Source organism: Panthera leo, chromosome C1 (genome assembly GCF_018350215.1).
Source record: "Panthera leo isolate Ple1 chromosome C1, P.leo_Ple1_pat1.1, whole genome shotgun sequence".
NCBI lineage: Eukaryota > Metazoa > Chordata > Mammalia > Carnivora > Felidae > Panthera > Panthera leo.
The window spans coordinates 18,331,679-18,354,935 of record NC_056686.1 but is presented as its reverse complement, the minus strand read 5'-3'; the positions used below and the strand labels follow the sequence as shown (position 1 = coordinate 18,354,935).

At 42.1% G+C, this 23,257-nt stretch overlaps 1 protein-coding gene across 4 annotated transcripts in view; it reads right to left on the bottom strand.

Moving 5' to 3' along the window:
• Nucleotides 1-23,257, bottom strand: part of CLIC4 (chloride intracellular channel 4) — a 65,404-nt gene that overhangs the window by 22,703 nt on the left and 19,444 nt on the right. For 2 of the 4 annotated variants that reach the window (XM_042950516.1, XM_042950517.1), the window contains exon 2: nt 6,087-6,196. In XM_042950516.1, the coding sequence (XP_042806450.1) occupies nt 6,087-6,196 (110 nt within the window). Of the gene's footprint in view, nt 1-6,086; nt 6,197-18,262; nt 18,377-22,642; nt 22,679-23,257 lie in introns of those variants that run through there. The other 2 variants (XM_042950518.1, XM_042950519.1) reach the window with 2 other exon arrangements.

The following is a 23,257-nucleotide window of genomic DNA, read 5'->3' as shown; positions in this document are numbered from 1 at the left end:
ATGCCTCTCAACGGAATAGTGGACTTCAAATAAATGTTCAAGTTGCAAACACTGAGGTGACTTAGAAGCTTTATCAGGTCATCAACCAGGCAGAATCTCCCCTGGCACTCCAAGGCCTCAGGTGTTGTTTGACCCACAAGGTTCACTTTACAGATGCTTCATAGAAACTTAACATTTCAGAAGTGCAGCGTGACAGACATGAAACTGAAACACAGGCAACGGCTAAACATGTCAGGCCATCCTTGGCTTATTTCATAAAAGCCCTTTAATAAATACTCAATGATTCATTCAAGCCCATTCAGATGTTTTCCTTAAGTGACATCTAGAAAAAGCAAAGTGCATATAATTCGTGCTTTGAGATAAGAGCACAAATACTCTTCAATGTTTGAGGTGTCTTTTCTTTTTTTCTTAATGTTACTTATCTGAGTAGTCTTTTTCTTTGTCATAGTAGATGGACAAACATATTCTATTCTCTCCCGTTTTGCTTCTAGATGAAGAAAAGGAAAAATAAAGAGAAACAAACGAATACAAGAGACAGAGGAGGAACCTCATAGGACCTAATACTTTAAGCAACTTAAGTGGCTTAACTTCAATTGAAAGTTAATTCAGTACACTTGCAACAATTGGAGAACACCGGGCAGGTGACTCAGGTCCAGCTGCTTCTTAGAAGATGAGCACAGTATAGTCCCAGGACACTGGAGCCGGTTCTTAAAGATGACCTATCTGTAACTAGCTGACTCCACTAAATGGAGAAAACAAAAATACTAAGTACGTAGACCTTATATTCTTCATTGAGTTCCTTTTGAAGGTACTGCTTTTCAAGACATAAAATTCATCCATACAAATCAAGAGAAGATTGAACACTGTATGGCAAGTATGGGGGAAAAAAGTTAACACCAAAAATCCTTGGTTTCAGAACACTGTGCTCCTTTTAATTATTCTTCTCTAGGTTTGCTATAGTCTAATACTAAAGTCACCAACTGAATGAATGAGTCATGGATTCACCAAAACATACGCGCCAAGGTCCCAGTTACTAAGCATTTGCCTATGTGACCCAGTTCAACCAGTTAAAGGATTTTCTTCTGCCAAACCTTCGTCTACTTTAGTGTCAATCTGTGGATCAATCATGTTAAAACAAAACAGCACCCACGACCTGGTTTCAAACACAACTTCAATAATTCTTAAGAGAGTTCTTCAACACAGTTTATAGAGTTTACACTAAGTTTAGGAGTACCTCCACCATTAATCCATTTTTCTAATTCAGCTCTTAACCACCTCAACAGGATTTACCATCTTTGAAGTCATTTTGAAAAAGAACATAAAGACGTGGCAGTGAAGCTCTCTCTCTCTATGACTGTCCGTGGCTGTCTGTCTGTCTCTCTCTCTCCGTGTTTCTGACCCTTCCCCCCGCTCAAAACACTACACACGGGGTGTACATATGATTCATAATGCGTTCATGAGACACACATCTTGATTTGTCGTGGTAACAAGGGCTTCGTGTCGCTCAAGTCAACTTTACAAAGGGAAAGAATGGAGTCTGTACCTTCCTGACTGGCCAGTAGCAGGCAATGGATGATTTCTCTAAAAGGCTGGCCTGTTCCATTCCATTTAGTCTCTCTGCATGTGTCATTCACACTGTTGTCACCACCTGGAAACCAAACTGATCTCTCAACTTGCTGAAGACAGTTTTCAGAAGGGTAGAATCACAGAGACATGATAACAAAAGCAAACTACCTGAAGAATCTAGAAATCAGATTTTGTTCTGAGTCTATAAATGCCTCTCAAGAACACGCAGAACTATCAGTTTTATAGCTCCGTGGTAACTTGTTAAATGATTACAAAATTGTTAAAGTTTAAACTGTCCTAATAATCATCCAAAACTTTATGCTATTATTATGGCAACTTACAAGTGAGTCTTACACAGTCCCTTACGAATGGTGTATCAGCATGTGAAGCAGAAGGAAATCATTTATGACAATGCAAATGATAGGCAAGTTTCAGAGGTTACGGTGGAAATGGGAAAATGGAAACGTGTATTTCCCAGACTTTTTTTTAATAAATTTTTTTAAATGTTTATTTATTTTTGAGAGACAGAGACAGAGCATGAGCAGCGGAGGGGCAGAGAGAGACAGAGACAGAATGTGAAGCAGGCTCCAGGCCCTGAGCTGTCAGCACAGAGCCCGATGTGGGCTCACAGAGCTCACAAACCGTGAGATCATGACCTGAGCCAAAGTCAGATGGATGCTTAACCGACTGAACCACCCAGGCGCCCCATATCTCCCATAATTTTTAAAAGCAGTCTTCTCCAATTTATTTATTTTCTCAGAGAACATCACAGAGGAGGGATTTTATTCACTGGTAATATACCACCACTTTGACAACAAAAAGCTGATTTCTAGGGCGCCTGGGTGGCTCAGTTGGTTAAGCGTCTAACTCCTGATTTGGGCTCAGGTCATGATCTCACGGTTCATGAGTTTGAGCCCCACGTCCGACTCCGCTGCTTGGGATTCTCTCCCCCACCCACTTCCCTGTGTGCTCCTCCCGCACATGCATCTTCTCTCAAAATAAATAAGTAAACCTAAAAAAAAGGTTCATTTCTTAACGTTTTCATTTCTCCTCTCATTCCCCAAAACTAGAAAAGCTTACCTAACAAACATGTGACAAAATATGGCCACACTTAGATATATCCAAGTCAGGGTCTCAGCATGTGAACAGGTGCGCGCGCGCGCGCGCGCGTGTGTGTGTGTGAGAGAGAGAGAGAGAGAGAGAGAGAGACAGAGAGAGAGAGAGACACAGAGACAGAGAGACAGGGGATGGGGAGTCTACTGTTGTCATTCTTCCTTCTTTCTCCTCCCCTTGCCTGCCTCTCAGGCTTATCTGTGCTCCAAAGATACTAATCGTTGATTTAAAATTTTTATAATTAAGTATAATGAAGGTAGCAGAAGTCTTCAAAGATTTTCATCACTGCCACAAACCCGTCCAGCCAGTATGATATGAGACAATGAATTCTATTCAACAGAAGTGTCTGAAAATGGTTTGATGAGTAGTAAAAAGTACCCTGAACAGCGTTGAGTACACAGTAGACACTGGGGAAATCTTATTTTTTCCTTCCTTTTTCCTGAATTTAGAAACAAGGTAACTGACCTCCAGAGAAGACAGGCATCTTGCCCGAGGTCCCACGGAAATAAGTGACAGGGCTCTCTCTACACGGAACCAGGTCTCTATCCCTAATCCATTGCTCCCCATTTGATGACATGTGGTAACACCTTTAAATATACTCCCAATTTTAATATTTTCGTTTCTATTCATCTGAAGATCATGCTTAAATGGTGGCTGATGTAAAGCCCAAATTCCTTCTGAAGCCTGAGCACTTTTTTTTTTTTTAATCTCCAATTCTGCAATACAATTGCAGCATGAACAGAAAATGAGGTTTAGGAATGACTCCCACTAAAGCATTAAGGCAGCACTGGCAGGCAAGCCGAGGGGGATTGTTCTAAGCCTCACAGGGGCTCATGAATACCACCAGCACGGTCATTAACATCAATTGAGATTCAAAGAGAACGTGTCATACACTGCCAGAACGAGAAACTGGCTTGTTCTTATGGATGAAATGTCACGGAACAATACTTTTTTCAGAGCACAGAGTGGGCCCCGAAATAGCTCTCAGTTGAGTCCAACTGCTCTCCACCGGTCTGTGGGGCGGTCGGCAGTCCTCACCGAGGAATTAGACAATTACCGGGAAAAGCAGGAAAATCAGCACCGTAGGCATTTTCTCCCCCGCAGCTTTTTAGAAACGGTCCTGTCTAAAGTTTTTAAAGTTAAGAACATACTGTGAGAGGTACTTTTTTTTTTTTTTTTTTTTTTTTTTACTACAGGATGCTCGATTCCTCTGTGACAACTTCATTTCACACGATGTTTTGAGCCAGCGTTCACTCTCTTTAAATCTGACTCAAGACTTTAAGTGTCTTAACTCACTGAAAAGGTCTGGAAGGATAAAGACCAAACCTAGATGCGACGGTATCTGCGAAGCGGAAGCTGCCGACCAGGGGCTGGAGGTGGCACGGATTCGTTACCAGGTGCTCCTTATACGTGTATAACTGCCCTTGAGAAGGTTTTGGATGTACTGTAGACCCAAGATTTCTGAAGGAAACTACGAAATACAGGCTCCAGTGTCAAGTGCTGTTGGTTTCACGCAAAGCAGGACAGAAACAGACAGCTTCTCTGGGGGGTGATCCTCACTGAGGAGGGAGCCTTGAATCCCTCAATCCTACCTGCCACGTGTCACTTTTCACACGCAGGGTGTATTACTCTGAGACACATACACATCCTCAAATATCAATCCACGCGCAGAAATAATGCCGCCAAGGGTTTGTACAGGAAGAGTGAAAGAGCCATTATGAGCTCACTTCCTTTCCTGAACCGGACTCCCTTCGTTTATGGCACTGTTGCTGGTCTGTGCCACAATCACGCACTGTGTTGAGCTGCTCAAAGAAGGCTTTTTCGAAGCACGGCCGCCAACTCACTTGCTCCAAGCCAAAAATGGAATAGGAGAAATCCGTGTATTTTAAGACACAGTAAGGGTGTGTGCCTGGTAGCATGGTCTATTTTTAGAAGTTACACTGGGAAACTTGCTTTTTGAATGCATGGGTGGGGGGGGGGGGGGGGGAACAGTCACAGAAGGGGAACTACTTGAATTATTTCATTCTTCCAACAGCTCTGTCCAATGTGAGGTGGGCACACCTTTGAAACAGACTATAGTTTTAACTCTTACTGTCCCCAAAGGCTTACCTTACCTCTGCCTTCATACACATAATTAACGGGTTCCTGGACGACTTCCTGGATTATTTTCAGTAAATAAATTTTAAGACTCCAAAATCTCAAATAAGGGCACTAGCAGTAAGTAAAGAATAAAGTTTAAGCTACCGACAGAAATGCAGGGAATGCTAGCCTGGAACTGGAAATGGGATGATAAAACTCTCGCTTTGTGACGCCCAGAGGGATAACATGCATGACTTCTGCCACCCATGTTTTTTCCTGGACGCTGTTCGTGACTGATAATGCTTAAAAAAATGAGCAACAAGCCATGTTGTTGCATGTGTGCAAGAGGCATACATTTCCACTGCCCAATCCTAGATTTCCTTTTGTTATCACTGCTCTTACCCCTTGATTTAAATCTCGTCTTTTCGGGACGCCTGGGGGGCTCAGTCAGTTAAGCGTCGACTTCAGCTCAGGTCATGATCTCGCAGTCTGTGGGTTCGAGTCCCGCATCGGGCTCTGTGCTGACACCTCAGAGCCTGGAGCCTGCTTCGGATTCTGCATCTCCCTCTCTCTGTGCCCCTCCCCCACTTGTGCTCTCTCTCTCAGAAGTAAACATTAAAAAAAAAAAATTCTTTTTAATAAATAAACCAATCTCTTCTTTTCCCCTAAGTATGAATGTTCTTCACGTCGAGCCTATTTGCCGAGGAAGAACAGAGGGGCTCCTGAACACAAGGAGCCTATTACCTATCAGGGCCCTTCCCAGTCCTCTCCACTTGGGCCTGTGGAGGCAGAGTGAGAAACAACTCTTCACCGAGCAAGAATAATCACAGTGCCATGGATAATGGCTCTTATTTCACAATTATATTTAACCAAATATGGTTCAAATCATATTACAGACAGTTCCCTGTAAAGGAGAATAAATAAAATAGCCCACAGTCGTATCCGTCCTCCTAAAATCCCACTCTTGTCTTGAAGGATCCAGATAATATACACCATGAGTTTAGCACCTTTTAAATGAAGAAGCTGTCTGCTTAGAAAGTTCTTCATAGTTCCACGTTTACGCTGGAAAGTCAAAGATCCTGGTGCTGGTCTTGAAGTTAAGAGTAAGCATACAGTAAGTTCCTAAAAAGACCGAGTGGCCAGTAAATGCAATTTACTGATACTGTGAGTTATCCATAATACTTACACAAGTTAAAGTTGTCCACAAATCAGCTGAACTTTAATAAATGTATTTCCTTTAAAGAGCATATACATACATAGGGAGGAGAGAGGCTCAAACTGAAAACACTATACACTCAGGTTAATTTCCAACCACAACAAAATCTTACCTTTTCAGGTCCACGGTTGTGACACTAAATACAACTCCTTTGAGCCACAGAATCATGAAGAGCCTCTGGGAAAAGGGGCAGTTTCCTATGCTCTCACCATCACTCCCAGCCTAGGAAACAGAAATCAACATCGAAAACCAGGGTCAGAGGGGTGACATTCAAAACAAAAGACTTTCTTCTGACTTATAATCAGGGGTCCAAGAAGAGAGCAAAAGTTGCATTACAGAAGAAGCAGTGGAAACTCAGGTTTCTGTTATTTTGCTCTTTCATTTGCCTCCTCTCTTCTTAAAGATGGCCAGTCTACTATAGCACCACCCTAGAAAATTTTCTGCAAGGGTAGAAATGATCTGCATCACCACTGTTCGACATAGCAGTCGTTTGTGACATATGGCTAAAACGACTGCTTAAAATGTAGCTAGTTTGAGGCTTTTTATTTGCTTTTAATTAACTGTATGAAACTTAAGTCATTTCTTGTTCTATGAGACAGTATTCTTTACAAGGCAACATAAAGAGGGAAATTTACAGGTGTGTCTATCTCCAAAAAGTTAAATCATCACCAACCCCTCCCCATTTACAAAACACTCATTATAAAAATCCCATATCCTGTTTTACACATTCAGGAGCAAGAGAATAACAAGATATCTTTATAATAAGCTATTTGTAATCCTACTTAATGTGAATGGAGCAGCTGATGACTATGACTTCCCCAAGCTCAATGATGAGGTAGAATTTTCCTAAAAATCAGTGGGACAAATCTTTAATTCCATCACATGTGCCCCCAAGTTTACAAAGCAGGGACAGGGGAAGCAGGAAACAGGAGGGGGGAAAGAGAGCATACTGGAAGAGAACATTCCAACACTTGCTAGGGAGAAACAGTCCTCTTCACCACAAAGGGTGGAAAAAGCCAGAAATAACTTTCGACAACTCATTCAAAGATGAATGATTCAAGTACTATTTATTATCCTAAAGTAACTCTCAAAATATTCAGAAGCCATTTCAGTAAAACGCTGCATTAGTAAAGTATTCCTAAACTAATGGGGAAATAGGGTGGAGTAAAAAAATATAATAAAGTCGTTAACCGATTAAACACAACACAACTAACAAAACACACGGGTATAAAAGGAGGATCCCAGAACCCTTCCCTCATCAGCATGGGAGAGTTACAACTAAGCTTGGTTAAAAAAAATAATAAAAATCATTCTTGGGGCGCCTAGGTGGCTCAGTCGGTTAAGCGGCTGACTTCGGCTCAGGTCATGATCTCGCGGTCCGTGAGTTCGAGCCCCGCATCGGGCTCTGTGCTGACAGCTCCGAGCCTGGAGCCTGTTTCGGATTCTGTGTCTCCCCCTCTCTCTGACCCTCCCCCGTTCATGCTCTGTCTCTCTCTGTCTCCAAAATAAATAAACGTTAAAAAAAAATTTTTTTAAAAATCATTCTTTATCAGAAACAAAACATACACAGAATTGTCACCAGACTGACTCATGTTAATTTCTAGTACTGCAACTTGCACAAATCTTGACTTCCTGAAGAAGGTCTAGTTCTTAAACTTTAAGGTAATTAAGAATAACCTAAATAAGGGGCACCTCGGTGGCTCAGTTAAGCATCCAACTCTTGATTTCAGATCAGGTCACGATCCCAGGGTCGTGGGATTGCACCCCTGCGTCAGGCTCCACACAGCCTACTTAAGATTCTCTCTTGGGGCTCCTGGGTAGCTCAGATGGTTACATGTCCGACTTGGGCTCAGGTTATCATGTCACGGTTTGTGAGCTGGAGCCCGGCATCAGGCTCTCTCCTGATGGTGCAGAGCCTGCTTGGCATTCTCTCTCTTCCTCTCTCTCTGCCCCTCCCCCACTTGTACCTTCTCTCGCTCACAAAATAAATTTAAAAAAATTTTTTTTTCTCTTTCTCCTCTGCCTCTCTCCCCTGCTCTCACACTCTCTCTAAAATGAATTTTTTAATTTTTTTTAACGTTTATTTATTTTTGAGACAGAGAGAGACAGAGCATGAACAGGGGAGGGGCAGAGAGAGAAGGAGACACAGAATCCGAAACAGGCTCCAGGCTCCGAGCTGTCAGCACAGAGCCCGACGCGGGGCTCGAACTCACGGACCGCGAGATCGTGACCTGAGCCGAAGTCGGACGCTTAACTGACCGAGCCACTCAGGCGCCCCTAAAATGAAATTTAAAACAATAATAATGACCTAAATAAGACAGTTTGGGTAGAAGATTTCTGGGCCTTATACCCAGAGATTGTGGGCTGTGATTCAGAAGAATGCTTGGGTGGAGCCCAGGAATCCTCATTTTGTTACAGGCACCCAAGGAGATCGCACAGCAAAGCACCTGCTAGTCACACTGAGAAACACTGGTGTGGGAAGGGTCAGGGTGATTGATGTTCCTTGGACAAAGCACCAGTCAGTTCATAAAACTAAGTCATCCAATGATACAATGTAACAAAATGGTACACAAAGCTGCTTTTTTGAGGATGCCGGCTATCCCCACACACAGAGAACACTGATAACATAAAAGTGAGTTTATCGCAGATAATAAAAAGTTAAGGTATTCTCTTTCTGTATATGTTGAGGATTAATATTTTTACACGAGGCTGTGACTTTAGATACTCAAATTTTATGAACTTGCAGCTTGCGAGTTTGAGCTCTGCATCGGGCTCTGTGCTGACAGTGCAGAGCCTGCCTGGAATTCTCTCTCTCCCTCTCTCTCTCTCTCTCTCTGCCACTCCCTTGCTCGCTCGCTCTCTCAAAATAAATAAACTTCAATATATAACTACAAGAAAAAGTACACCAAACTCCAGACTTCCTAAAAAAGCAGTATAGTTTGGTAGCCAAAGAACAAGTCTGACTCACTTTGTCCTATTCCATTTGTTTAATCTATGAAATGAACTATAATTTCCCAAAAAGTCCATCATAGGAGTGTAAAATAATTAAATTGGTAGAGAAGTTGCAATAAAGATGTTACACAGAGCCACTTGGAAAGACATTCAACCAAAGGCCAGCCGGACATAAACAGCGATTGGCTACAGATCAGAAACACCGCGCCATAACCCCTATGACAGTCTGCAGAGCATATGCGACAGTAGAGACAGAAGCACCCTGGGACAGGGACGCTGCGTGAAGACCCAGTCAGGACACGAATGCCGCCTCTGCTTTCGTGCACTTACTTCCCTCTCAGGCATGTCTGACGCTCGTTACACATCCCGCACTCCTTGTACGGTTCTTTTATACAAACACAAATAAAAGTATGTGTGCTCTTTAAAGCAGATCTGAAAAACTGCTTTTCATTAACTAAGGCCAAAACTCAGGACATTTCAAATGAGAAATATTGCCAACTACAAGTTTTTCTGAACTTTCAACAGCATAAGATTGGGAGCTACCAGAAGGATGTTTTCATCAAGTACACATACAGTGAAACTGGAAAAACTTGGATTTCTAGAAGTCACAGATCAAAGACTTCCTCCTTTGATCCGTGTTGTAATAAAATTCCATTTAAACATTTCAATAAAATTCATTCAAGTTAAAGGATCAAAATTACACTCTTCAATATGAACTACGTTGAACATAACCTATCGGTACAATGGACTGAGGAGGACATTGTGGTATAGTGGAATGCATTATATGCTGGAAATCAAGATACCTTTATTCCATACCCAGTTCTTTATTATAATAAAAATTAACACATAGGTATATCTAACAATAGCATCTAAGAAAGTATGTTTAAAAAAAAAAAACTTGGCTTTTTACTGCTTCTAACAGTACATTCATGATGTTAAAGATAAATAAAAATTGAAACACTACAGAAAGTCAGAGTTCCTCTACCTTTGAAACATTCACTAGTTTGTTCCTTATTCTCCTGAATTTTTATTTTCTATGTACATACTACTTTTCTTTTTCCAATATGTGATCGCTGGGGCGCCTGGGTGACTCAGTCGGTTAAGTATCTGACTTTGGCTCAGGTCATGATCTCACGGTCTAGGAGTTTGAGCCCCGTGCCGGGCTCTGCTGATGGCTCGGAGCCTGGAGCCTGCTTCGGATTCTGTGTCTCTCTCTGTCTCTGCCTCCCCCCCGCTTGTGCTGTCTCTCTCTCTCTCTCTCTCTCAAAAATAAATAAATGTTAAAAATTTTTTTAAAAATATGTGATCGCACCCTACATAACTTTTTTATAATCTGCATTTTTATTCCCAATGTAATGTAATCAACCCTGTGAAGGCTGTCATGCCCTCGCCAGGATGGTGGCCAAGAGGGTCAAGGGGGGCGCCAGGGCTTCCAACCCTGCCAGGAAGAGGAAGCCCTACTCCCCCCTGCTCGGGTGCACATCAGAGGAGGCCCAGTACAGAGCAGTCAGACATTCACCATCAACCAGAGGTAATGAGGCCACCCCACTGGGGTATCAGCGGAGGCCACTGTAGACATTCCGTCTCTGACAGTAACCAGGCAGTGTTGTTGCCCTTCTCCCCTCCCAGCCCCCTCCACAGCAGTGTCACAGAAGTCTTATTTGAGTGTTCGGAGTTTAAACAAAGTTTAAACAAGAGCCAGAGTCTCCTAACGTAATATGAAAAGGTACCGGTTTCAATCAAGAATCGCTTGTCATACAAAGAACTGTATCGAACTGAATGAAAAAGGCAACAACAATGCGGACATCAGGATGACGGAGATGTTAACATTTGCTGACAAAGATTTTAAAGCAGCCGTAATAAAAGTGCTTCAAGGAGCAATGAAGACCAGCCTGAAACAAGTGAAAACATAGACTCAGCCAAGAAGTAGAAGGTGCAAAGAAGAACTAGATGGAAATTTCACAACCAAAAAAGAAAAGAAAAGAAAAGAAAAGAGCTCAAAGGATGAGCTTAAACTGCCAAATGGAAGGCACAGAGGACAGAATCACTGGACAGAAAGGCTGGATAGAAATCACTCCCTCTGAACAGAGAAAAACGTAGACTGAAAATGTGCTACTTCCTATATGTTTCCATATTTTGATGCCATCCATCAAACAGTTACGTTTGAAGGCTTCATTTATGCTATTAATCCAACCATTTCATTTCTATAAATTTATTCTGTAGAAACATGTATACAGATGCCCAGAGACAGAGGAGCAATGAAGCACCGTTTGTAACAGCCACCCACCGGAGACCACCCAATGCAGATCGATAAAGGACTTGTTAAGTTATAGGCCACCACCAGAGGGCATGTCTGGGCTAACCGCTTGGCCTTTGCTGCTATGGGTAGGGGCAAGGTCACAGCTTTTTTTTTTTTTTTTTGAGAGAGAGAGAGAGAGAGAGAGAGAGAGAGAGAGAGAGAGAGAGAGACTGCGAGCGGGGAAGGGCAGAGAGAGGGAGACACAGAATCCGAAGCAGGCTCCAGGCTCTGAGCTGTCAGCACAGAGCCCGACGCGGGGCTCGAACTCATGAACTGCCAGATTATGACCTGAGCCGAAGTCAGCTGCTCAACTGACTGAGCCCCCCAAGCTCCAACCCCCCGCCCCACCACACAGTTCCTTCTCTTAAGGCCCATATGGGATGGTCTCACTTTATGATTCTTACCTACACACAGACACTTTATTTCAAAAAAAAAAATCTTTTTTATAAATGTTTTTATTTATTTTTGAGACAGAGAGACACAGAGCATGAGCAGGGGAGGGGCAGAGAGAGAGGGAGACACAGAATCCGAAGCAGGCTCCAGGCTCCGAGCTGTCAGCGCAAAGCCCAACGCGGGGCTCGAACTCACAGATCATGAGATCAAGACCGGAGCCGAAGTCAGATGCTTAATGGACTGAGCCACCCAGGCGCCCCTAAAAACTTTCCGTCTTAAGCTTAGGCTGCCCGTTCCTGGTTCTTTGGCCAGGGAGAGCAGGCTTCTGTTAGAAAGGTTTTTGTCTGCACCTGTTGGTGTTTCTAGGCTGCCGGCTCCTACAGCTCCGGGTCTGGGATATATCGAGACGGAAAACAAAAAATAGAAAACAAAAAACAAACAGACAAAAAGCAATTTATCTACTCTATCTTTCCAGAAGCAGAAGTCTCTCAGAAGTATTAAAATTAGAAAGCAAAATTAAAAATGTAGAAAATGTGGTATATCCATACAATGGAATATTATTCAACAGGAAGAAGCAATAAGGTACTGACATACACTCTAAATTGGATGAACTTTGAAAAATTATGCTAACTGAAAGGAGCCAGTCACCAAAAACCAGGTAGCGTATAATTCCATGTATATGAAATGTAAAAAACAGGCAAATGTAGAGAGACAGGAAGTAGATTAGTGGTTACCTACCTAGGGCTTCTGTGGAGCAGGAAGGAAGGAAAGGTTGGATAAAAAGGGATGTTTTTCTGGAGTGATGAAAATATTCTAAAATTAGACTGGGGTGATGGCTGCACAACTCTGCGAATATACTAAAAATCACTGAATTGTATACTTTAGATGGATGCACTATATGCTATATGAATCATATCTCAAAAAAGCGGTTTTAAATATACAGGCACAAAGGGCACCTGGGCAGCTCAGTTAAGTGTCAGACTTTGGCTCAGGTCATGATCTCACAGTTCATGAGTTCAAACCCTACATCAGGCTCTGCCTGCTTCCGATCCCGTCCCCGCCCCCTCTCTGTCCCTCCCTCGCTCATGCTCTCTCAAAAATAAACGTTAAAAAAAAAAAATACACAGGCACAAATTACAAATATAAATATATACATACCAGATAAATGTTACCTTGGAATATATAGTTCTAATATTATGATCTCTTATTAAAAAACAAACATGTCCATGTTTTCTCAAAAATTAGAAAACCCAAATATGGTAAAAACTTCAATAATCCCACTGACCCAGAAATGACCACCAATTTCCAGGTAAAGGCTGGGTCTAAACATTCATTTTAAATGTTCTTACAAAAGGAGCAGTTCTGCTTAACTTGCTATCTGGGGCTCCTCTTACACACTCACTATTGCTCACCCTTCTCCCTCCAGGCCTCTGTTGTAATTCCTGAATTGCCTAATACCAGTATTTAATCAGAAACTTCCATATTAACTCCTACATTGCTAAATAGGGGTCAGTGGTAGATGCCATAAATATTTTAATGTTTTACTAATTCCAGGTTAAGGAATGGCTCACTTAGAAAACCTAGTTTAATCAGTTGTTAGAATAGTCATTTTAAAACACCCAAGAAGGCAAGTTTGAACTCCATTCCTCCTTTGTGACTAAGGGACTGGGGGGGGGGGGGGGGGGGGGTGGCGCAGGGGGTGATTAGGGTAAGAAAGACAAACTAGGAACCTAAGGTAAACCTGTGCTCCTGACCATTAAATTATTTTCCTTGACATACTTTCTAAGGAATGTATATAACAATATGCTGCTAAAAGAGTAAACTTAAAAACCTTAAGGCTTCATGTACCTTTACTGTGGATTCTACCTAAATTTGCTATCTGAATACACTAAATGGCTTGCTTTGATTTAGATTAACTTAAAAGTCTCAAAACAACATGATAAATGGGCAAAGTCACCTGGTTTCTATTATTCATTTCTTCAGAGACTTTCCTAAACACATGCTAGAACCAAGGTTTAGAGTCCTGAGGTTTAACAAGCCTTCACTCGTCTACAGGGTCTGCAGAGCATGTCAGAAACAGGGTTCAGAATCAGACATCTGGGGCGCCTGGGAGGCTCAGTAGGTTAAGCGTCTGACTGAGGCTCAGGTCACGATCTCGTGGTTCACAGGTCCGAGCCCCACGTCTGGCTTTGTGCTGACAGCTGGGAGGCTGGAGCCTGCTTCCCATTCTGTGTCTCCCTCTCTCTCTGCCCCTCTCCCACTCACACTCTGTGTCTCTCTCTGCAAAAATAAACATTAAAATTTTTTTTTAATAAAATAAATTAAAAGAAAGAATCAGACATCTGGATGTTGAATCCTGACTTCACTACTTATTAGATGTGTGATCTTTAGTAAGTTACTTAACATCTGTGAAACTGGACTTCCCATGCCATGTTATTAGGGGGTCAAGTCTGTTAGGGTACACACAGTTCTTGGCACATGGTGAGAGTTTAGTAAATGCTACTTGACTTTAAAGACACTTCATGCACAGAACTCAAGCCCTAACAACAGGTTTTTAAGTTGGAGCACTTAGTCATTAGAATCTCCAGTCACTTTATTCTTCCAGAAAACGAGAGAGGGAAAAGAATCACAGAACTAAGTCTACAAATAAAGCCAAAGGATACGGAGTGGAACAATTCCTGTATCCCAAGCTCTGGCGATGTAAATAAAGCAGCCAATGGCAGGGCCTGGGAAAGACCTCAGTTGCTACCATTTTCTTGTTCAGTGTCACCAACTCCTGAAGTCCACTGTGCAATTTAGAGAAGAACTGATTCGTGTGAAATTACATGAGGATACCCAACTACCAGGGTTAGATGAAACTCCAGGCTAGGCTGTTTGAGTTCACATAAAACATTTACCCTACTGAAAATGAACTCTCTACTCTCCCAGAACAAGCTCTTTACATGTATTAAACCTAGTTGATCCTTGCATTCTCTAATTCAGCAGAGGACGGTGGTTAATTAAGAGCCAGACTCACACAAAGCCACCACTTCCTGTGTGACTTTGAAAAAGTGACTCAACCTCTCTGGGCCAGTCTTCCTCGGGCATAAAATGGAAACAATAACAGGACCTACCATTGGATTGTTGAGGGGAACTGAATGAGATAACACACCAAAGGGCTCAGAACAGCACAACTGCTCTAAAGCCAAGACACTGGGAGGGAGTTATTCACTGCATACCTTTTACACTCTCACATTTTTTGGTATTTGTACTATGCACATGAGTCTTTCGTCTTAAAAAGAAAAAAAAAGAAGCAAGGCGGGGTGCCAGGGTGGGGGTGCCAGGGTGGCTCAGTAGGTTAAGTATCCAACTCTTGGTTTCGGCTCAGATCACGATCTCGCAGTTTCCTGAGTTCAATCCCCACACTGGGCTCTGTGCTGGCAGCACGGAGCCTGCTTAGGAGTCTTTCTCTCTCCCTTTCTGTGCATCCCCCACTCACGCTCTCAAAATTAATAAAGAAAGTTTAAAAAAAAAAAAGGCAAGCAAACAAAAGCCTTCCACCCCAAACATATGAAAATGAAGTAAAACAAAAGCTACAGAATGAACGTGGAAAAGTTCTGAAGCTGAATGACAGAGGTATGACAGAATGTACAGGAGCAGCATTCTCACACCTCAGGCTACAGAAAAGTCCACAAGAAGTGCGTTTAAAATGCAGATTTCCAGGCCTCACCTCCAGACATTCAGATTCAGTAGGTCTCTGGTGAGGTCCAGGAATCTGCAATTTTTAACAAGTGCGTCAAGCAATTCAAATTCTGATGCATTTGGTGGGCAGACCACATTTTGGTAAACACTGACCCAGAAGAAAAATGTGCCAAGAAATAAAGACTGGAAGGAAGTTTACTCCACAGTTAGACTTTGAATTTGAATTCCTCGTGATGCCTTTTGGACTCTGCTCTTTGTAGGCCAGCAACCTGGTCACTGTTTGTTAGAGGCAGTTTGGGTACATAACAGCCGCCTCCCATATTTTAAAGGAATACTACGCTATCTGGCCTCAAACCAGGGCATACCAAGACTTAAACGAAGCCAACCTAAAGCCCTTTAGAAACCTAAACACTCACATTCAAGAATATTCTTAAAAAAAAAAAAAAAGTTTATTTATTTATTTTGAGAGAGACAGAGACAGAGACAGAGAGGGACAAAGAGAGAGGGAGACAGAGAATCCCTAGCACAGAGCTGATGCAGGGCTCAGACTCATGAAACCATGAGATCATGACCTGAGGCAAAACCAAGAGTCAGATGCTTAACCTACTGAGCCACCCAGGTGCCCCAAAAACATTCTTATTTACACAAACTAAGAAGCAGAAGCAAAACAAGGTAACAACAATGTTTCTAAGGGTTTGTCTTACAGCAAAACAATGTCGAGGAAATAATGGTGTCAGGAGTCCTCTATAGATCAAGTCCTTTATGCTGTGGATGGTTAGATCTGGTTTAAAAGAACTATAATTGTAATTACTATATTACATTACTAAATGATTTGACTTCTTGGGAGGAAAAAAAAAAAAAGATTCTACTATAATGTTAGAGACAAGGACCAATACCTGAATTGAAAAACAGAATTGGGGCGGGGGCGGGGGGGGGGGGGGGGGTGCGCCTGGGTGGCTCAGTCAGCTAAGCGTCCGACCTCGGCTCAGGTCATGTTCTCACAGCCCATGAGTTCGAGCCCCGCGTCGGGCTCTGTGCTGACAGCTCAGAGCCTGGAGCCTCCTTTGGATTCTGTGTCTCCCTCTCTCTCCGCCCCTCCCCCACTCATGTGCTCGCACACGCGCGTGCGCTCTCGCTCTCTCAAAAATAAACAAAAAACACTAAAAGAAAAGAAGAACAGGTTGGGTTTTCCACTTAGAAGCCATGTAACTTTACACTAGGCGAGTCACTTAGCGGCTTTGCCTTTAGTCTTCTCTTGTAACGGGCAGTCCCAGCATAGGGGTTTGGGGGTGGAGACTGAGTTACAGAAGCTGGAAACTACAATGCTGTGATACAAGAATATATTCCCACCCTTAGAGCACAATGGATGGAACTTCAAGAAAAGGAGCAAATAATAAAGCAAATGGGGTAACATATTAATAGGTAAACCAGGTAAAGGATGGTCTTTGTACTGTTCTCATTCCTGCAACTTGAAAGTTTGAAATTATTTCCAAATTCGTGGTTTTTAAGTCATTCATTTAGTTTCCACTTCTGTCCTAATAGTTTCTAACTATAACTCATTTTTGATGTACCATTTATATATTATCTCCAAGGGTAGATAAAAATCAATCTTTTTAAATTAAATTTTTTTGCTTTTTAATCATTCATCAACCGTACGAGGACCGACGCTAAATCCTGGAGATCCGGTGCTGGATAAGAAAAGACTGTCCCTACATTTGTAATACCTATGGTCTACAAAGCTGAATCTGAATAATTTAAGAATGTTAGAACACACTAAAAAATGAAAATCAAAACAGGATACAGTGAAACTCAAAATACATTCCCCAACCTTATCACAACTGAAATAGCACTTCAACATTTTCTCAAAAGTGTCATAAACATCCCCCAATAAATCACGGTTCTGGGAGTTTCAGTTTTATGGGCTTTTGCCACGGCTGCTCCTCTGCGTTGGTGATTCAGCTTTTAACAGGAGACTTGATGTTCTTTTGCTTTAGTCTAAATCACTGAACTGAGAAAGCATTCAAAACTGCACAAAAACATGTCTTTTCACTTTATTCTCAAATACAAAAAAAGGAGGGAGCAGGTAAAAGAACAAAGTTTATCATACTTTACCATCTAAAACAACCTTCTAAAATTTACAGTTATGACTAAAGTCATCGAGATTCAAAGTTACATGGGGCGCCTGGGTGGCGCAGTCGGTTAAGCGTCCGACTTCAGCCAGGTCACGATCTCGCGGTCCGTGAGTTCGAGCCCCGCGTCAGGCTCTGGGCTGATGGCTCGGAGCCTGGAGCCTGTTTCCGATTCTGTGTCTCCCTCTCTCTCTGCCCCTCCCCCGTTCATGCTATGTCTCTCTCTGTCCCAAAAATAAATAAAAAACGTTGAAAAAAACAAAAACAAAAAAAAAACAACAAAGTTACTTGAAGGCAGTTGGGGGAAATCACTGAAATACACAATTCAGCCCACTGTTTTAGCTACACGTCAGGGTTTAATGATAAATCTTCCTTTTTTAAGCTGCTTCTTCTACCCACAACGATGGAGAGTTAAACCTGTTGAAAGGCAAACAATTCGTTTTCCAGTAGTTTCTAAGGCTATTTATTTCCTTTAGTAAATCACCACATTATGATTCAATTATCCAATGTAGCTGATAGTTTAACTTAAGATAAAAAAAAAGCCTGTAAACATGTACAATTGTCTTTAAAAATGAGGTCTTTGCCACAGTTCTCACTTCTTCAAGATGATTTACCAACCCGTGTCCCTGAGGACCCTACACCACGATTCCGTTATCCCCTCCCGTTCATCCTGTACAACAAGGCCATGTGAATCAGACACTTTGGTGACTCAAATCACATCATCTTCCACAAAAATGCCCACTGCCACACCTGTCCTTCAGGTGAAGCTCAAGCCTCACCTTTAAGAAATCTTTCTGGATCACTCTAGTCCAAACCAGTTACCTGTCCTCTCACCTTCTACTCTGGCTTCTCAGACTCTGATGTCAACACAAATCATCAGAAGATCATGTCAAAATGCAGCTTTGGCTCCAGGAGATCTGGGGTAGGGCTCAAGATTCTCCATCTCTTACAAACTCCAAGGGCATAGCAAGCCTGTGCCACTTACTTAACAATGAATACTGAGTTGCCTTGTGATCTCTTAAACTGTTACTATGTATTACCAGTTTCCTATTCATATCCCTGCACAGTTATCTCCTGAGCTAGCCTGTAACTTCAACTGAGATGGCATACATTTTTTTCATCTTACCATAGGACCTCATCTGCTACAGATGCTTTACTATTTATTAGCTTTCCGTTGATTGCTAACAATGAAAGCCTCTGAGTTACAAAAAATGTGCTCCAGGTTATTAGCATAGAAAAAAATATATTTATTAAAGTCAAATCTTCTTGATTAATGCTTCTCAAAAATTTACATTAGTTCTCTAAGTGAACTTGGAACACAGCTAGCAAATTACAGAAGCCACTATAGCAAACTCTGACAATTGCCTGCCCAGTATCCATTCTCCTACTTATTGCTGATAGAAGTCCCATTTATAAAACGGGAGTGGGGCACCTGGGTGGCTCAGGTGGTTAAGCGTCTGACTTCAGCTCAGGTCATGATCTTGCGGTTTGTGAGTTCGAGCCCTGCGTTGGGTTCTGTGCTGACAACTCAGAGCCTGGAGCCTGCTTCGGATTCTGTGTCCCCCTCTCTCTCTCTCTGCCCCTCCCCCTGCCCATGCTCTGTCTCTCTGACTCTCAAAAATGAATAAACGTTTTTTAAAAAAGTTTTAATTTAAAAAATAAAATAAAATACAAATAAAATAAAAGAGGGGCACGTGGGTGGTTCGTTCATTTGGTTAAGTGTTGGACTTCAGCTCAGGTCATGATCTCGAAGTTTCTGAGTTCAAGCCCCACGTTGGGCTCTGTGCTCACAATTCAGAGCCTGGAGCCTGCTTCAAATTCTGTGTCTCACTCTCTCTGCCCCTCCCCTGCTCACCCTCTATCTCTCTCAAAAATAAAAGAAACATTAAAAATTAAAAAAAGAAAGAAAGAATTCCCATTTGTGATCAGGTATCCATTCTGTCCTTCCCCCAAGGGACACAGGGGAGGATGACCCAATCCCCAATACTAGGAGTAAATCCTGACTAATCCTAAGCCAGTCATGGTAGCTCCATTCCTCTTGCCAGTGATTAGTGGCAGACCTGGTGACTAGCCCCAGTTCTGGTGGACAAGAGTCTCGTGAGAAGTTTCCTGCTCTTAAAACAAAGACACCAGAAGAGGAAACCTTGAATGTGAAACCTCTGGCTGCTGTGGCCAACTTGACGGTAGCCAGAGGCTGCAACCAACCCCAAAAAAGAGCAGAACTGAGAAATGCAGATTTGTGTGGAATAAACAGTTAATGTACCAAGTGAAAAACTGTATACTGCAGTAAGTGCCAAGAGGAAAGCAAAGTAGTAAGAGTAAGGGTAAAGAGCACCTACTTTAGATGGTCGTAAGAGCTCTCTTAGAGCTAAAGAAAGACAAGGAGTCCGCCATGCAAAGCGCCAGCATGAGTACGACAGAAAGTGGTATTGGCAGGGGCCAGATCATGAGAGTTTCTAGACCAAATTAAGGAGTCTGAATTTTACGTTTACAAAGGGAACAATTTATTCTCCCATGTAACAAATGTTGGCCCAGTGCCTCTCGCACAGAAAGAAACCACTGCACACGATGGTTAATCAGCAAGGTCTCTGGAAGCAGAGTGTCTGGTTTGCTATATGGGTCCTTCTGCTTAACCTGCTGTGTGATATTGGTACACTACTTAACCTCTCTGGGACTCAGTTTCCTTATATGTCAAATGGGGAATAATACTACCTCATAGTTAGGAGATTAAATGAGTTAATATGACAGTCTCTTAAAACACTGCCCAGCATCTGGTTAGTGCTCAGTAACAAAGTATGTGCTGAGTAGAGAACAATTTCCAGACTTCACTGAGCTTGGGGGAAATGCCAGAGAGCAGGGTAACGGGATACCACTGAAGGTAGGGGCATATGAGGGCAACATCCAACTTCCTTTTTAAGACAATAAGTAACACTTGCTACCATATGGAGAGCAGGTTGGGGGCATGGAGCTGGTGGAGAATGTACACTGGGAGATTCAGAATTTGGCCTGGATTAGGGGCACCTGAGTGGCTCAGTCGGTTAAGCGTCCAACTTCAGCTCAGGTCGTGATCTCATGGTCCGTGGGTTTGAGCCCCGCGTCGGGCTCTGTGCCGTCGGTTCGGAGCCTGGAGCCTGCTTCAGATTCTGTGTCTCCCTCTCTCTCTGCCCCTCCCCCACTCACGCTCTATCAAAAAAATGAATAAACGTTAAAAAAAAAAAATCAGAATGTGGGCTGGATTCAAGGCAATGGAGCTGGAGAGAAATGCATGGATTAAACTGAACCAAGAGGATACAACCCTAAAGACTTGTGCATGACTTGCATGTGGGAAGTGAAGTTCAAAAAGAAATCAAAGAACTAGATTTCTGGTTTGAGGAACTGGGTAGAGGAAAGCCTCGAGATAGGGGTGGGGGTGTGCCTTTACTTTGCTGGAAGACAGAGCAATCCCTCAAGAGATGACCATACAACTACCACCATGGCTTGGAAATATTTCTCAAGTGTGAAAGGCTACAAACCAAAACTGACCCTGTTGACCTCAGGACACACTTGAGGAGAGGTGGGGGGAGGGTTATGACTTGATATACCTCTGCACTGTTTGGTTTCTCCTTTTTTTTTGGATTTAAGAACATTCTAAAAGAAAATGTTCAAAATGTTTACCCATTTTATTCCTGTCCCTAACCACTGCCAAAACACTAAACTGCTTAAAGATGACAGAACTTCTTTAGAATTCTTCATATTGCTTGAAAAAATGCTGAATGCAAAGTAATCGGGAATTAATGACAGTTGAGAAAGATTCTATTGAGGACATCTGTTCTGTTACATATTGGAAACATATGCTGAAAACAAAAACAAAAGTTCTAATCTATACTCAAATCAAATCTGAAATGTCTCAGCTAGAATCGTTTGCTAAAACAAAGTGTCAGATATACAGTGACCAGACTTTACATCGAAGCACAGCAAAACTATAACAAAAACAAGTTCTGCTGCAATGTTTCATTTACATTCACCCATCAAAAGCCTAAGATAGGAGGAACAAAGTCTATTATCTCTTCAGAGAAAATTATATGCCACATGTAATTAAAAATACTAAATGCCAAGTCAGAAAAAAAAAAAAAAAAGACGACCAAAAGTAGAACCCCTTTTCCCATCTGGATCAAACTGGATTCTACTCCCCACAGGAATCAAACACAGCAAATGAAACGTCACAAGTGGCCTACGAACAAGCTAACAGCTACTGTTTCATTTAGCAGCTTCTATCTCACGTGAGATGCACTATTATGAAAACGCTTTATATATAGTAATTCTCACAATAACCATATGAAGTTAGGTATTATTTTCCTCATATTTCAGATAAGGAAACAGATTTTGAGAAGCTTAAGCAACCCGTCTTAGGTCCTACAACTGAGGAGTAGCAGAACCGAGTTTGATGGCTGAGGTCCATGCAATTAACCATTCTCATAATTTCTTACACCAAGGTTAGAAAGAGACGCTGGACTCCTGCCTGCTTAACCTCATGATTTGGGGGTACAACCACCACCTCACTCACATGCACATTACTACCAAGATAAATCCCCTGACCTACAATCAATACAATGTAATCGACAAATTTCATTTCAAATTTTCTAGGAGCCATGTTTTAAAGAGTAAAAAAGAAACACGTGAAACTACTTTAAATAATATCTTACTTAATTCTATGTATCTAAAACATTATTTCAACACGTAAATGACACAAAAAATACTACATTCTTTTCTTTGTACTCAATCTTTGAATTCTGGTATATATTTTATAGTACATCTCAATTCAAACGAAACACATTTCAAGCACTCAAAAGCCACATATGGCTAGTGGCTCTCACACTGGTCAGCAGACGTCTAGAGAAAAAGCCTCTGAATAACCAACACCAAGGTCACCAAGACCACATACTAAAGGTCATGTACCTGAACTCATCAAATCAACACTCAAGCTCTCAGAAATGATTTATTCTTATTCCAAACAAATTTTAACAAGTTTGTCTACCTGACTTACCAAACTACAACAGACGACAACAGAAAAGTAAAGGGAATGGACTGCATGAACACAGCTGAGCGGGCAAAGGAAGAAACAGAAAACACACAACATAAATACACACAGGCGTGCACACATAAAAAGGAGATCTAGGTTCAAAAACCGTAACAGTTGAGGACACTTAGCAAAAAGGCAAAAACAGTCTTCCATACCTCAACAGTTCCCCAGGACATGGCAGCATTATGGAATTCATCAGAATGCTGGCATTAAGTGGCAGTTAAATTCAGCATTTTAAGGGACACCTGAGTGGCTCAGTCGGTTAAGCATCCAACTTTGGCTCAGGTCACGGTCTCACAGTTCATGAGTTCGAGCCCCAAACTGGGCTCTGTGCTGCCTGTGCAGAGCCTGCTTGGGATTCGTTCTCTCTCTCTCTCTCTCTCTCTCTCTCTCTCTCTCATTCACTCAAAATAAATAAACTTTAAAAAAAACAAATCAATTTGAAAACTCTCTGTACCATCTTTGCGATTTTCCTATAAATCTAAAACTACCCTAAAATTATAAACTTACCTTGAAAAAAACAATCTGAGGGGCGCCTGGGTGGCTCAGTTGGTTAAGTATCCAACCTCGGCTCAAGTCATGATCTCACAGTTCGTGAGTTCGATCCCAACATTGGGCTCTCTGCTCTCAGCACAGAGCCTGCTTCAGATCCTCTGTCCTCCCCCATCTCTCACCACCCCCCCACACTTCTCTTTCTCAAAAATAAATAAACATAAAAAAAATTTCTGAGGGGTGCCTGGCTGGCTCAGTCAGTAGAGCATGTGACTCTT